This window comes from Hipposideros armiger, unplaced genomic scaffold, assembly GCF_001890085.2.
Source record: "Hipposideros armiger isolate ML-2016 unplaced genomic scaffold, ASM189008v1 scaffold_120, whole genome shotgun sequence".
Classification (NCBI taxonomy): Eukaryota; Metazoa; Chordata; class Mammalia; order Chiroptera; family Hipposideridae; genus Hipposideros; species Hipposideros armiger.
In genome coordinates this window covers 1526642-1543113 of record NW_017731470.1, presented here as the reverse complement: position 1 = coordinate 1543113, position 16472 = coordinate 1526642, and the positions used below count along the sequence as shown (strand labels likewise).

At 39.6% G+C, this 16472-nt stretch overlaps 1 protein-coding gene across 1 annotated transcript in view; it reads left to right on the top strand.

The window, feature by feature from the left end:
• The first annotated feature begins 1417 nt into the window (after positions 1 to 1417).
• Positions 1418 to 16472, top strand: part of IL22RA2 (interleukin 22 receptor subunit alpha 2) — a 19207-nt gene continuing 4152 nt past the window's right edge. Inside the window, exons 1-3 of the mRNA XM_019648094.1 lie at positions 1418 to 1478; positions 4912 to 5047; positions 7617 to 7795. Coding sequence (XP_019503639.1) covers positions 1418 to 1478; positions 4912 to 5047; positions 7617 to 7795 — 376 coding nt within the window. The remainder of the gene's footprint in view (positions 1479 to 4911; positions 5048 to 7616; positions 7796 to 16472) is intronic.

Sequence of the window (16472 nt, the reverse complement as noted above, 5' to 3'; positions counted from 1 at the left end):
AAGAACTTAAAAAAGACTACGCAAGGGAAAAAAGAAGTCAAAATATAGTTCCTCTTTTGAGCTAATGAGCCTCTTTTTTTTTTTTTAAAGATTTTTTATTGGGGAATTGGGGGAATGGGAACAGCGCTGGGGAATTGGGGGAAGGGGAACAGACAAGTTGCTGTCTTTTTGTTCTTCAGTCTAGTTGTGGAGGACGTTGCTTCACTGGCCCAAGTTGGCACCATCATTGCGCTCTTCCCGGGCAAGGCAGATCAGTTGCCGGCTTCTGGACGGCCGCTCACGCTGGCTGCTGGCTACCCACTGCCACATGGCACAGGGGCTACAGCCTATGCCGTTTCAGGCAACTCAGGGCAGCCCAGCTCCAGGTTGAGCTGCTGTTCAGCATCTTAGCTGTAGAGGGCAGTGTCACTGGCCCTCATATGTGGGATCCGAACCGGGGCCCTCTGGCGTCCCAAGCCAGTTCTTAACCATCACGCCACTCGGCTGGCCCTAATGAGCCTCTTTTAAAAAGAATCTTTATGACTTTTCTTGTGCCTTAATGTATAATTCGAGTGCCTCTAAAAACACATGGGAAAATTTTTTTGGTAAGAAAGATGATATAATGGATCATGGGCAAAGAGCAGATGACCTAGTTTGATCAGATTTCTCAGAAGATATGAAAAAGATCTAATGCTGTAGATCTCTTCCACATTGAATGAATGATTTCTCCACCTTCATCCTTTGAAGGACTCATTTGGTTTGATGCATTCAAAATCTTTATGAGGTTGCTGAGAAAGGAGGCGGGAATGGCAAAGGAAGAGGCATTAGCTGAGTGTGGCTCAGAGCCACCATGGACTGGGAAGGCAGAGGGGCTCTGTGCAGAGCCAGAGGGTGTGGAGGGTATTAGGTGTATCAGGGAGGTTAGTCAGGAAGCTTCCAAGGAGAGAGAAAAATAAGAATTAATCAGAGACCGCACCTCCTTTGAATCACTGCCAGGGGCCCTGAGAGTTGCAATGGCCAAACACATTGCTCAGAATTGTCCTGTCAGCCAAGTTCTGGTGGCTGGCAGCCATCTCTGCCTACAGAGATGAGATTCCCTTAAGATCTCAAGACCTCATGTGCTCCATTTGCTCATGTACGAACATTCATGCCCTATCCTGCCTCTAGTCTGCCAATCCTCAGTGTTTTGCCTTTTCACAGATAAGAAAACCAGTCCCAATAAAATCAGATCCACATCAAAGTCACAGTAAATATTTTTTGAAGCAATTCTTCTACTTTCATCATCTCCCTAAAATAATTCAATATATTAAGTTCAATCGTATTTGCTTCAAGGATCTATTGGTAAACAAGAGGGATGCTCGGAGTGAGCTTCCTCTTTTGTCCAGAGCCGTGCTCTCATTGAGGGGAACTTTTTGTCTCACCAGTCACACTCGCAACCATGACGCCTAAACACTGCTTTCTAGGATTCCTCCTCAGTTTCTTCCTGACTGGTGTAGTAGGTAAGTGCTTCATTTCTTTTTAATTGCTCACAGTTTCATCATTTGAGTGTGCTCAAGGGACTGTTAGAAATGGCACTGGCACTCTTGGGGGCTTTGTAAAAATGTCAGCTTTCTCCTGTCATGAAATGATTCGAACAGACATAGGGTCAGTTTCTATCTGCAGCCTGAATAACTCCATATGGACTTATTGAGTAGCTACTAAAGAGACAACTCTCTAGTGGGTGCAAAAAACTTCATATGGGACAAACGTACATCCAGCTCTCTGTCTTCTTGGCATCTTTTTTTTTTTTTTTGCCTTCAGGGGACATGAGAGCATAGTGGGTACAAGCAATCTCCTGAGTCAGACTGAGTCCGGATTTCAGCTCTGCCATTTGCTCTTTGGGAAAACTTGGGCAATTGACTCAACCTCCTGTGCCTTAATTTCCTCATCTGTAGAATGGGAATTGTACGTATTGTGAGGATTGAATGAATTAATATATGCCAAGTGGTTAGAGCAATGCCTGGCACAGAACAGAAGCTGTAAATAATATGTGAGAATTTGCTTTTGGTATTCATGGAGAACTCTTCAAAAGCAGAGAGCATCTTATTACCCCAACATACCTCCATGTAAGGGGCTCCAGTAACTTTCCCACAGCTGGACAGTTGCCCCATGACTGATAACAAAAACAATTCAAGCCCCTATCTCCCAGAAACGTGTGGATTTGTTTTGGTAATACCAAGGACTCAATTAGCAAAATACGGCAGGAATTCACATGCTACCAAAATGATCCTGCCCCTACAAATTACCAGGCCTGTAACCTTGTGCAATTATTATAAACTATAATAATAAAAATACCTGCTATATTTGGTGGTTGCGGGAATGAAATAAGATGTAAAGCTTGGAGCACCATTCCTGATATATGTCTGATGCTCATATATGTTCAATATTCAGTGAATGCCAGCTAGGACGAGGGAAAGAAGAAGGAAGAGGAAGAATATCTTCATCCTCCTCTGTCCCAATAAAGTTGTTTTGCCTCCTCCATTAGCTCCTCTCCCCCAAGGTTTTGCTCTTGGTTTTCTGTGGTAGGTGATAGGCAGGCTCCAGAATCGGAATTCCCAGGTACAAAATCAGCGTTCCTACTTGCTGCTGTGCAAGTTCCTTCAGATCTTCAGGGCTTAGTTTTCTAGTCTGTAAGAGGAAGAATGCAATAGCACCTTTTTCATAGAAGAGCTGGGCCGATTAAATGAATTAATGCAGGTAAAAGCCTCACAGTGTCTGGTACAGAGTGATTGGCTATTATCTTTGATGGTGGTAGCAGTGGTGGTGTTACAAAAATGGGAGAACAAATCCCTAGACAGAGGAGAAAAGGGGCACTGAGCCATCTCTCTGCATGGTAGCAAGTCAGCTCTAAGGCAGAGCTTTAGGAAATTGCCTTTCCTCTCCTGAGAACCTCTGGAATTTTTAGGTACTAAATATGATTGATTAGGTTGCAGTTTTGGTGAGCAAGATCAACAGTGGCAGTAGACTCTTTCCAAGTACACAGCACCATTTGATGCACTGAAGGAGGTCCAGAAAACAAAAATAAAAACAAGCAAATAACAATATTAACACTATTTGGCTGGTAAAAATACACCTAAAGAAACAGCCCCATTCATTAGAAAATGACAAATTTTGAATGTTCAGGGCTGAACTCATTGTTTTAGGAGTATTTGCTTCCATCTCAATGATATTTGAGCAAAGACTTGAGGCATGTAGAAATCCAGGGAAAGTATTCCAGGAAAAGGGAAGGGCTAGTTCAGAGACCCTCACATGGGACCAGGAGAAGGAACATGAGGTCAAGGGGAAAGACAGGATACGCTTCCTGACTCCTCTATCCGCCCAGCTCCCTACCCCTGATCAGGAACTTTGGACCTACTGGGGAAGCAAAGCCTTACCTCTGCCCATCTTAGGTTTTCAGCTGGGACTCTTTAACAGAAAAAAAGATTAACTAAAGAAAAACAGTGTATTAATGCATGCAGCGCACATCACTCAAAATGGCGGGTTAGAATCCCAGCTTAAGAGTATATAGCATCTCCAACAAAGACCAATACATTTGTTGAGACATGACATGACAAATGAAAGCAATTTCAGGCTTCTGAGGGTGGCAAACTCTGGAAAGGTAAATACAAAGGGTGCCAAAAAAATGCATACACATTTTAAGAAAGGAAAAAACTGTATTAAAATTGCAATACTCAATATATACCGATAAGAAAAGATGAATACAAGTCACGTTTCATTTCTTCAGGTACAAGAGTTGCTCGAAGTGGTTACCATCAGCATAATTTTAACACAGTTTTTTTTCTTTCTTAAAATGTGTACACTTTTTTGGGGTTTTTTTTTTGGCACCCTCTGTATATGAGGAGAAACTCATATGGAGTAAGGTTTATTTGCAGATTTTTCTGGTGCCATCTGTGGGTTGATAAGAATCTGTCTCCAGTAAAAGGAGAATCTATACCCTGCCTTTAGACAGAAAAAGGGGGAAGGTTCAGAGAGGTTTTTCTGCTTAATTGCCTTCAGCTCAAAATAATTTTTATGTCAAAGAGGAATATTCTGCGGTCACATTTTTACTTCAGACCGTAGAATAAAATTTTGTCAATGGTTCTCTTCCCTCCATGGGACTCAGTGCAGGTGAGATTGTGCCACCTATGTCACATGCTCTGAGGAAAAAAGCACAAGCCATGCCAGTACAAAATTACCCCTTTTCCTTCAATGACTGCTGTTGAGACCCTTCTCAGGAACACTAGGTTCCATGGCAGAGTCTTGGGCAGTCTCTCTCGGTACCATGGACCAGTTTATCTGAGCAATAGGCTTGAGTACTTGAAGCCAGGATGCAGGCAGGTAAGTGCAAACATTCAGGCATGGAACAGCAAAGGCCGACCTACCTGGAATAAAGCCAAGTCAGCTGGGAGTGGTGGACACTGAGTGAGGTCGCAGAGGTTAGGCAAGAAGCTGAGAAAGGAGGAACCAAGTGCTGGGTTGAGGTCCTGGAGCCAAAATTGATCCCAGGCAGAATTTTGCTTCAGAGTAGCAGTAATGTAGTGGCTCCTACAAAGAAGGGCATGTGACTTTGGGGTCTTTCATCTCAGTCATTACATTCTATCACCATCAGGAAAGAGACTACAGACAATATTTTTTCACTGCTATTTATTTCCTCTCCAGTTTGGGAATGGGGTAGGAGGATGTTTCTTGTGTGTTTACAGTCTGAAACATAGTTAGTTGTTCTGAAACCTCAGCGTGCATAAAAATCATCACATTGAAGATTTCAAATGTTGATTTCTGGGCTCCGCTTCCACCTTCTGCACTTACAGCACCCACTTTAGGGAATCCTGGTGCAGGTAGGACATAGAAAACTATTGCTAATAACGATGGTGCTCATATCAAGTTTCAGTGTTTTTCCTTCTCTTATTATTTTAGAAGCTCAGCCTGCCCATGTGTGTCTGAAGCCTCAGAGAGTACATTTTCAGTCCCGAAATTTTCACAACATTTTGCACTGGCAGCCTGGGAGGGCTTGTGCCGGCAACAGCAGTGTCTACTTTGTGCAGTATAAAATGTAAGTAATTTAAGCGTCCTCCCGCTGAGAGACATGGCCACTGGGAGAACATGTTCTAGACTGCAATGGAGGGTTAGGATCTGAGCTTTTTTTCATTTTCAGAGAGGTTCAAAAAAGGCCAGGTTGGGACAGGAGTGTCTTGTCTCCCCTGAAGGCTGGTTGGTCACACAAAATGCATGATGATGTGCAATGTGTTGGGGACATATATCATCCCTTGAAGACCCAGCACCCAGGCCTTACAGGCTCAGCCTTTGGCATCACAACAGAGCCTGGCACATGGTAGGTTCTCAACACATATTTGTCAAGTGAATGTTGAAAGCAACTTGCTTAGCACATAGTAGGTACTCAATTAACTTGACACTATTGATACTTGAAAAAGAAGTTGTGGAACAGACACATAGAAATCAGAGTGTAAAATATATTTTTAATGTAAAAGCCATTTTTTTTAGTGTGTGTTTAATATTTAAATTTTTTTTTCAAAATTGAATGACTCTTGTAAGCATGAACACAAATCGGGATGTGCTGCTGCGTGTTCCTGTTGTGTAATCTTGAAGCTAGTTCTGGTGGATTGTAGACAAAACTCAGATATAATCAACTCCTTTCCTGGAATGAGGCCTGGAAACAGACGTTCCTGATTTGCAAATGGCAGGCTTTCCCACTTGTACGCTGCCTGGGGTTTTTAGTTTTTTTTTAAAGTCTTCCTTCTCTTATATAGTTTAAAATGCTGGTTGAGAATGAGACAGGAGATATTATAGTTTAACTTACAAGGTTTTTCATTAGAAATTCAGAAATCAGATGCAGCTATGGACCAAAATAGCAATTTATTTTTTTAATTTTTTAAATTTTTATTGGGGAACAATGTGTTTTTCCAGGACCCATCAGCTCTAAGTCAAGTAGCTGTTTCAATCTAGTTGTGGAGGGTGCAGCTCAGTGGCCCATGTGGGGACTGAACTGGCAACCTTGGTATTATGAGCACTGCACTCTAACCAACTGAGTTAACCAGCCACCCCAAAATAGCAATTTTTATTCCATAAATTCATCAATATCTCTCCAGCATGCGGCAAGTCCAAGGTCAGATTTTTCTCATTAATTAGCCTCTCACTAACTTCAGAAAGAATATTTCTAGAAGCTTATTAGTCTTTTGATCACTGCTGCTTTTCTCAACACATCTTGTGTAGCAACTACAAAATTTACAAATACTTACAATAAAGATTTCTCCACTCTAAAAAGATTTGTGCATAGTTGGAGATGCTTCCAGCATACAGGAAGTAGGGATTGGTTCTCTCTTTGTCCTTCTCCCTTAGGCAGTATAAATAGGTCCAAAGTGGGCCTATCTGTGGTCCAACATAAAAAGTGGATTAGAAGTTGTTTTATCATGATATTAATGAAGATTACATGTTAGGGCAACATGGGAGAATTTTATATTTGTAATTCTTTTTCTTAAAGAGGGCTCCCAAATGTGTATAAAATTCAGAATATCTGGATTCATTCCTAGCTATGTGGAATTTTCAACAGCATGATGCAGGTTTATATTTTTGAAATCTTTCACTTTGGTTCTATCCAGTTCACGTGGATCTAAGGTTAATATCTGTTCCATTTGGGATAGCACACAAAATGAGGTATCACGTTACGAGAGGCCAGTCATTATAGCTAAATTCAGCTAGCACAGACAATGTCTCATTAATAAATAACAATTAAAAAAACATTGAATTGTACTCAATATATGTGGTTGGTTCTGCTTTAATGGTATCTTCTGATATACTGAAAGTGCTGTCATATAGTTTACAAAGCAATATTCATGATTATATGGCTAGAATGTCACAGATTTCAAGTCCTTCAACAAGGAAGCTTTTTTCCTCAGCCTCTGATTCCTGCTTGGTTCCCACTATCACCTTATTGCATTTTCTCTGATTTGTGACTGGGAAAGAAGCGAGCCGTAATCTTCCCTTTTGCTGTTACACCATCCATAGTCTTAGGATGAGTCAGCCTACGTGCCTCTGCCTCACTACCTTTTTTTCCCCCAATGGGTTCCCCTCTGTCTCTTCCAGCTTCTTCTTACAGGACTCATTAATATAGCCGTCACTACAACCCCCATTCCATTTTCAATAAACAATTGACCATATGTGTTGGGTAATCATCACCTGAGATGAAAAGTGGTAGCTACTTCTCAGAATCAGCTGTTACTCAACAGCAAGCTGTTGAGAAGTGAAGAAAACCACAAAGAGTTGAAACCTCAGAAGCATTAAGGATGTGGAGAGCTAGTACTCAAAAATGAAAGTTGCTCTACACTTTAGAAGAAAAACTTCACTAAGCATGAAAAAAACCAAAAACCCCCTATGCTAGTGATACAGAAGATATCAGGCTTGAGTTTATCAGCAAGATAGTACTTTGGTTAACAAGAAGAAATCTTTTTAAGGATACTTAGGAGTAGCCACACACAAGCTTTCACAGCGGTACTGATATCAGAGGACTATTTTCAACCAGCCTAAAAACTTAACAGGCTGAAAAAACTGCAGACTCTTTCAGTGGAAAAAAGAAACGCAGATTATTTGTCTTTTCCCTTCTATAGGTATGGACAGACCCAATGGAGAAAGAAAGAGGACTGTTGGGGTATTCAACAATTCTTTTGTGACCTTACCAATGAAACCTCTGAGGTTCAGGAGGCTTATTACGGAAGAGTGAGGACAGCTTCGGCTGAGATCCACTCAGGCTGGACCATGACACAGCGGTTCGTGCCCTGGTGGGAAAGTGAGTTCTGTGGAGTTTCTTTGCATTTACTCTACTCCCCTTGCATAGCCCTCATACAGCATGGCTAGTTACCAGGCCCTATGCTTCGCTGAGGTCCACGCTGTCATCTCCCTTGATCTAATTCTCAGAACAACTCTAGAAGATGTTTTCTACTATCCTTATTTTACAGCCCAGGACATCAAGGCACAGAGGCTTCGATAGCTGCCCAGGTCACACACCTAGTTAACCTACATCAAGATTCAAATTCTGCTGCCTCTGACCACAAAGCTGGCACACTATCCCGCTGCCAGATTGTTACCTCCTAGGGAAAAGAAAAAAGTAGTTTTAGACAGCAGGAAAGGAGCTGTACTACCCTGAATTCCTCCTAAGCATGGGAGTGAAGTTCTCGAAAATTCTCGGAAGAATTTTCTGTTGAGGAAATTAAGACTTATAATTACCTCCCCAAAGGGGAGACGGAAAGTTCACGCTCTATCCATTTCTCCATGATGTCTACTCTTTTTTCTAATTTAGTCATCATCCAGAACAACATTATAATCTAAGATACAAATGATAAAAATAAACCATTACCAACAGGCCTTATATAAATTAGTAGACAAAAGAAAGAGGAAATGAGTGTCTAATGCATACGTACAAAGATATTCATGACAAAACAAAAAAGAGAATATGGGAATTTAGTACAAACCTCATAATAGCAACTAGTCATGAAGCTGTAGTTAATATTTATAACTTCTCTCATTATTAACTCAGCATTCACTTTCTTTTCAGCCAGGACCTCAGCATTTCATTTGTGAGGAGTTTGAGTCTTTTTGGTCTATCCCGTTTAAGCTTGACATCATCATAAATTAATTTTTATCACTGAATAGAGAGTTCTAAGAGGCACCTTCGAGGATGGAGCATACTTCTACCTGACCACATTGTATATACGTGACAATTCTATTTCCCCTTGATAATCAGAACCAATCATCCTAGCCAACACAAGGACCTCATTTTCTCCTTGTTGGTTAAATAGTACCACGAGCTTCAAACAGGAGGCAGCCTCAACTTTCAATTCTTTGAAACCGTTGTTGTTATGACCCAGAAGAATTAAGGATCAAGTGTCTGGGAAACAAACCATTTCATGAGTTGTTCACTATTTTACATTCCCATCAGTAGTGTACGAGGGCTCTGATTCTCCACATCCTTGGCAAAACTTACCTGACTTTTTTTATTATACCTGTCCTAGTAGGTATGAAGTGGTATCTCATGTGGTTTTGACTTACATTTCTCTGATGAATAATGATGTTGAGCATCTTTTATGTGTTTATTGGCCATTTACATATCTCCTTTGAATTGCCTTTTCAGGTCCTTTGCCCATTTTTAAATTGGATTATGTGTCTTTTTATTATTGAGTTGTAAGGGTCCTTTATATATTATGGACACCAGTTCCTTAACAGACATATGATTTTCAAATCTATTCTCCCATTCTGAGGATTGTCTTTTCACTTTCTTGATGTTGTTATTTGGAGCACAAAAGTTTTTAACTTTGATGAAGTCCAATCTCTTTTTTCTCTTGTTGCTCATGCTTTTGGTGTCATATCTAAGAATCTTTTGTCAAATCAAAGACTGTGAAGATTTACCTCAAGTTTTCTTTTCAGAGTTTTTTTTACTAGCTCTTACATTTAGGCATTTGATCCACTTTGAGTTCATTTTTGTATATGACGTGAGGTTAGTGTCTGACTTCGTTCTCTTGTAAATGGCTCTTTAGTTGTCCCTGGATCATTTGTTGAAAAGATTATTCTTTCCCCATTGAATGATCTTGGAACTCTTGCTGAAAATTAGGTGGCCATAGACCTACAGGTTTATTTCTAGATTCTCAATTAGATTCCATTGATCAATATGTCTATTTTTTGTCAGTACCACACCATCATGATCACTGTTGCCTGGTAGTAAGTTTTGAAATTGGAAAGTGTGAGTTCTCCTACTTTTTTTTTTTTCCCAACATGTTTTGGCTATTCTGGATCCCTTGCAATTCCATACCCACCTACATTTTTGAGAGCTTCCTTTTTGTAGGTGCCTTTTGCTTGGTGTTCACATGGATGCAGAAGTATTTGTTTAGGAGTCTATCCGTACACCTCGTCTACAGACCTCCTACCACCTGACTGGTATCTAATGCTACAGCAGTCCACTTCTGGCTAGTACCATTATGCCATGCAGAACCTTCTGGAAACCAGGGTCCTTTTTCTTTTTCTTCCTAAGCTAACCGGCCATAGGGAACTCCTCAAAAAACCATAACTATAGGGGAGGAGGAAGTGATAAGATAGTAGTAGGAGTAGATGCATTGGGAGGGTGAGCCACCTACTTTTGCAAATAAATTTGATGTTAAGACCAGCTAGCGGCTGGACTCATATAATCCTTTTCTCTCTCAAAGCTCAAACCTTATGGGATACTTTGCAAATGGATAGCACAACTAAATGTAGTATGTGTACCCTCCAAAATTCATAGAGGCCTAACAAGCCCAGTGAATGTTTCTTAGTAATAGGGGATGGAAAGTAAAGCAATTTGTCTTTTGCTTGAGAGGAAATGTCTCAACTAATCCCAGAGAAAACTTAATTCCAATATTCTGCTTCCATGTATCTTACAAAAGAATCTATAGTGCCTAGTACTTAAGGCACACCAAGTTCAGTGAGTGTTGTGTGATTAATTTAGTGGACCAACAAGATATCCTGTGAAAGGATCAAAGACACTGTAGACTATATGCGACAGAGAACCAGGATGACAGTGAAAGCCAAGTGAAAGAAAACTCTTCTGATGCTTTCTAATTTTCGGACAAAGGGAGGAAAAAATAATTCTCTAAATCAAAATGTTGTGTCAAAGGCTGTGTTGATTGGCCCCAGAACAGAGACACTATAATGAATAGCATTTAGACCATAGTCACCACCTGAGTACATTTACAATTATCCTTTTTATTATTCAAGACCCATCTTCTCTGAGGGCGGGGTATAATTCAAATAAATAAGTTAAAGTGATACATCTTACTACCTCTGTATCATTCAAAGTGTTTTTGATGCATGAATCTCTGCAGTTTCCCCAGGGACACAGTAGTACTTTTGCTTTTCTATTTTGTTCCATTGGCTTCCACTTAGCCTTTCACACCATAATAACTTTCATACGACAGCTCAGAGAATCAAAATGGAATTGGATTCTGACAGTTGTGTATATCTCATTGAATTCGTTTTTATTACCTGATAAAAACGCTATAAAAACCCACAGTGCATTCTGAGTCCCCAAGGGTTATCATAAATTCAGAATCAGCCAGCTGAGTGGCTCAGTTGGTTAAGAGCTCACTCAAAGGTTTGAGCTCTGAGCAACAGCAGTTCGAGTCCGGCCCAAGCTGAGCTGCCGCTGAGCTGCCAACAGGTGGCAAGATGGCTCAGCTAAAAAAACAACAACAAAACAAAATTCAGAATCAGGGTCCATTATTGGCAAAAGAATCTGTACTTATCTTTCTCCAGTTTGCCATTATCCTGTGGGGAGGGATAAAAGAAGATTTATTTTAAAATTTGTAGAGTTATCTCACTTGCCTTCTAAACCTCACCCTAATGATCTAACGGATGCAATGTCCAATTAGATCCAAACTAATTGGATCATGTCCAAAATGCTAGATGCAAGGGAGTTGAGGAAAGATCATTTTTAGTTTTCTAACTCTTCAACTAGCCATTTGAGAGTGAGAATTGAGCAAACCTATCCATGATATGCAGCACATTGTTTCTTGGAATCAAGCCCAATCCACTCCAACAACAATTCTTTGGGGAGGAAAAGGAAATTGCATGACTAAGCTGGTATGCATCAATGAGGGGAATTTTCAGAGTTGTTTAATTATTATATTCAAGCCTAGAAATGGGGTCAAGTTTAAATTTATTAATCAAACAAAGCCTTCATGACTGTGAGCTATTAGGATAGTCGGTAAGATTAGCCAAAGACACGGGCTGGGATGAAGTGAGGCTTTCATTCAATTCTATTTAAATTGAAATAGTATTGAGTTAAGAATGATTTGTTATTTATGATAATTATTAATGTTATTTATAATAATTATTATAAATGATAATTATTTCTATATGACCATCCCATTAAGAAAAAAATAAAACCCAACTAAAAAAGCCTTATGCTGGACCTTTGATTTAGAAGAGTAAAAAAGCCAGTGCATAAAACCGTTAAAATTAGAGCTACTCTTGTTGAACCGCTAGTGAGGCGCTCTGCCCATTTGGTTGTTCCCTCACGCTCCCATTTTTCCCTCCCCTGCCACAGATCCTGAGGCTTTCTGAATAACATGTTTTGGAAAACATGGTTCTAGGATGTTAGGACAGCATGGTCTAGAGTCTGTGATACGGCTCTAAAGAGCCAACTGGAAGCACTGACTCACCCAGGAACTATTTCTGAGCAGCAGGTATTATTTTAAGTTAAGAGGTTTTGATTCCTGGTGTCTATCTAGAGGCAAACCAAGATTTTTAAAAAGTTTCTTAAGTTAAAAGCGGCTTTTGAGGTTCAATAAGATTTCAACATTATCTAACCCCAGAATTTCTTGGATTAAAAATAGTTATGGAGTTTTGGAGTAGGCCTGATTTTCTAATGGAGTGGGCTACTGTCAGATTAAATAATTACCTTGTCTCTTTATTCACTTAGCAAGTATTTATAAGGTTGCTACTATGTTCCAGGTATTATACTAGGCCCTAGGGAGTAAACAGAAAGCACAGAGGATATATATAAGTCTCTTTCTTCACAAAGCTTTCTATTTAATGAGGAAGACAGCCATTAATAAAATAATCACACACACATAAAATAATACCAATGACAGGCGGTACAAAAGACATGCACAGTGCTATGAGAGCCTAGTCAAGAAAGGACCTGATCAGAGAGAGACGTCAGGAAAAGTATTTCCAGGGAAACAATGCTTGAGCTGTTATCTAAAGATAAATAGGGATTAGCTAGGTAAAGAGAGTAGAGTAGAGCATTCCAGACAAAGTGAAGAGCATCAGCAAAGCCCCTGTAACAAAAAGAAGCATGGCAAATACAAGAGACTGAAAGACCACTGGTATTGTGAAGAAGAGCAGGCAGGAGAAAATGTGAAATGATGTGGGACTGGAGAGGTTGGCCATGAATGAGAAGTTATTGACTTTTTTCAAAATAATGTAATTTTAATCAGGAGGCCACATGATCAGGTTTGTGTATTGAAAAGATCAGTTTGGCTATATTTGGGGGTACAGATAAAAATAGAACAGATTGGATACGAGTAAGTGAGTTAGTAGATTCCTGTAATAGTCAACTGGAGACACGACTTGGCTTGAATTAGGGTAACGCAATGGGCTATAGAAAATATCATACTATTGGAGGGACATTTGATAGAAAAAAATGGCAGAGCTTGGTGATGGGTTGGATATAGTGGTAAGGGAGAAGGACATGTCAAAGGTGACCTGTAAGTTTCTGGCTTGCATAGTCAGATGAATCACTGAAACATTTTTGATGGAGTTTGGTGGGAAAAGACCAGTGAAATGGGGTGCAGGGTAATTGAGATCATGAGTTCAATTTTGAATATGTTAAGATTAAGATGCTTTTCAGACACCCAAGGAAAAATATCTATACAGATTCAGGACAAGAATGTTAGAATTATGTTTTTTATCTAGAAGAAAAATTTATTATACATTATACTAGCCTACAAAACTGAGCAGTGACTCATTCTTCTCACCTTGCAAGTGATAGGCAAGGGGTCTATAGTAATCAGAATTTTCAGCATGGAAAGCACAAACAGGATTACATATCCACCACTTTGCAAGGTTAAGTGTAAACAAAGAGGAATTCCTTCTCCTTTGAACAAGTAGGCAAAATTTTCAACATAGTTGAAAAGTAAATTAACGACTTCTGGTTCCAGATTGAAAAGCCAGGGATGCAATGGGTGGGGGAGGGGGTGTCTTTTCTTAAAAAAAATGCTTAGAAATTCTGGATAAAATATAGCACATTCTCGCTTTCTCTCTCTCTTTTTTAAAAACTTTATTGGAGTGTTTTTTCCAGAACTCATCAGCTCCACATCAAGTTGTTGTTCTCAATCTAGTTGTGGAGGGCGCAGCTCAGCTTCAAGTCCAGTCGCTGTTTGCAGAACTGGCAAACTTGTTAAGAGCATGTGCTCTAACCAATTGTACCATCTGGCCACCCACCAGGGACTCAGCTGGCAGCTCAGCTCAAGTTGTTGTCTTCAATCTAGTTGCAGAGGGCGCAGCTCACTGGCCCATGTGGGAATTGAACTGGCAACTTTGTTGATCAGAGCATACCTCTAACCAACTGAGCCACCCAGCCGCCTCAGCACATTCTTTTAATGCTACAAAGAAGCATGAAAGAAAATAAAGGAACTCTCCAGGGGCCAAAACAAAGTAGCTGAAACCAGAGGGGAAACCAGAGGATAAACAGAGTGAAGTCTCACTGCCCTGAGGACATTTGCCCAACTTGGTAACTAGATCCTAGCTGGGGCAGAGGACAAGGTCCTAAGCCAACACAAGATGTGGAGTTACAACTGGTACCCATACCATCTTGGACCCTCCAAGGGCTACACTCTCAATAAAAGAGCAGACTCAGGAAAGCCTTTCCATAAAAGAGAAGAAACAAAGAAGAGTTTATGTTTCAGTCCTGACTCTGTTAGGAACCAAGTCTTTCCTAAATCCGTGAAGGTCTGAGATTCAAACATATACAACTTTCATGTTCTAGAAAACACCGACTTGAGGTTGTACTAGGCTGATGGACACCTTGCAGAAGCAAAGCCAAATACTTAAACCAGAGATCAGAAGCATCACGACACATATATGGCCATTTGATCTACATGCAATAGAGTAACTATGGTCTTTTTAATGAATGAGACTGGATCAACTGGGAAAAAATAAATCTTAGGCCCCTACATCATCCATTTACAAAGCCAAGTCTAGCTAGATGGAAACAATAAAACTTGGTAACTACAGCATATGGGCCCAATTGGACCTGCTTCTGTTTCGTAAATAAAATTTTATTGGAGCATCAGCACACCCATTCATTCACATTTTGTCTATGTAGTGCCTTCACATGCACTACAATGGCAGTCTTAGAGTAGTTACAACAGAAACGTATGGTCCACAAAGCCTAAAATATTCATCTGTCCTTTTACAGTAAATGTTTGCTGACGGCTATGCTATAATGTAACAAGGGAGAATATTTTCATGACTTTGGAGTAGGTAAACCCCCAAAAGTACTAATGATGGAGGAAATAACATAAATTGGACTATACTAAAATGAAGAACCTTTGTTTATCAAAATATAGTGTTAAAAGAATGAAAACGCAAGCCACAGAGAGAAGATATTTACAATGTATGTATCTGACAAAGGACTATGTCTAGAACATACAAAGAACTCTTACAAATCAAGAATAAAAAGACAACAAGTTAAAAAATGGGCAAAAGATTTGAACAGCCTCGTCACAAAAGAGGATATCCAAATGAGCAAATAACATGAAATTCCATTAGCCATCAGGGAAATGCAATTTAAAAATATAAAGAATTGGTATATATACCTACCAGAATCGCTAAAATTAAATTTTTTTAAAATAATAGTAATCGTTAGAGAGAATATGAAAAATAGCAATTTCTACACACTGCTGAAGAGAATATAAATTGGTGCATTCACTGTGGAAAACTGGCAATATCTACAAAAGCTAAACATATATAAACTCTACCTCCCAGCAGTTCTACTCTTAGTTATATTCCCAACAAAATGCATATTTCACAAATGACTTGTACAAAAATATTCATAGCAACTCCTTATATGCCAAAACTAGAAACAACCCAAAAGTCTGAATAACATAGTAATAGACAAACTATGATATTCATATGATTAAATACCACACAGCAATCAAGAGAACAAACTATTAATACATGCAACAACATGGATAAATATATGAGTTTATACATATATCTATGTATCTAAGTCTCTGTCTCTGTATCCATCAATAGATATAGATATATATCAATAGATATAGATACAGAGACAGAGACAGAGATAGAGGTAGAGATTAGTTTGCTAGGGTTGTCATAGCAAAAGACTACAGACTGGGTTTCTTAAACCACAGAAGCTTATTTTCCCAGAGTTTGGAAGGCTTGAAGTCCAAGATCAAGGTGTCAGCAGGGTTGGTTTCTTTTGAGGCCTCTCTCGTTGGCTTGCAGATGGCTGCCTTCTCCCTGTGTCTTCACATAGTCTTCCTTCTGAGCTCACGCATGTCTACATTTTATAAGGGAACCAGTCATTTTGGATTATGGCCCATCCATACCACCCATATGACCTCATTTTACCTTAATTACCTTTTTAAAGGCCCTATCTCCAAATATAGTCACATTCTGAGGTACTGGGGGTTAGAGCTTCAACCTATGAATTTGGGTGTGACACAGTTCAGCCATAATTATACACATAAATAAAAGTGAAATAGTGAAAGGAGCTAGACTCAAAAAAAGTTTAGATTATATGATTCCAGAAACTAATGTACATGGTAATAGAAGTCAGGACAATTGCAGTTATCTTCTGGGGTTAAGTAATTATAGGGATCATGAAAAAGATTTCTGGGTGCTAGTGATGTCTTATTTCTTGATCTGGGTGGTAGCTCTACTGGAGTGTTTATTTGTAAAGATTTATTGAG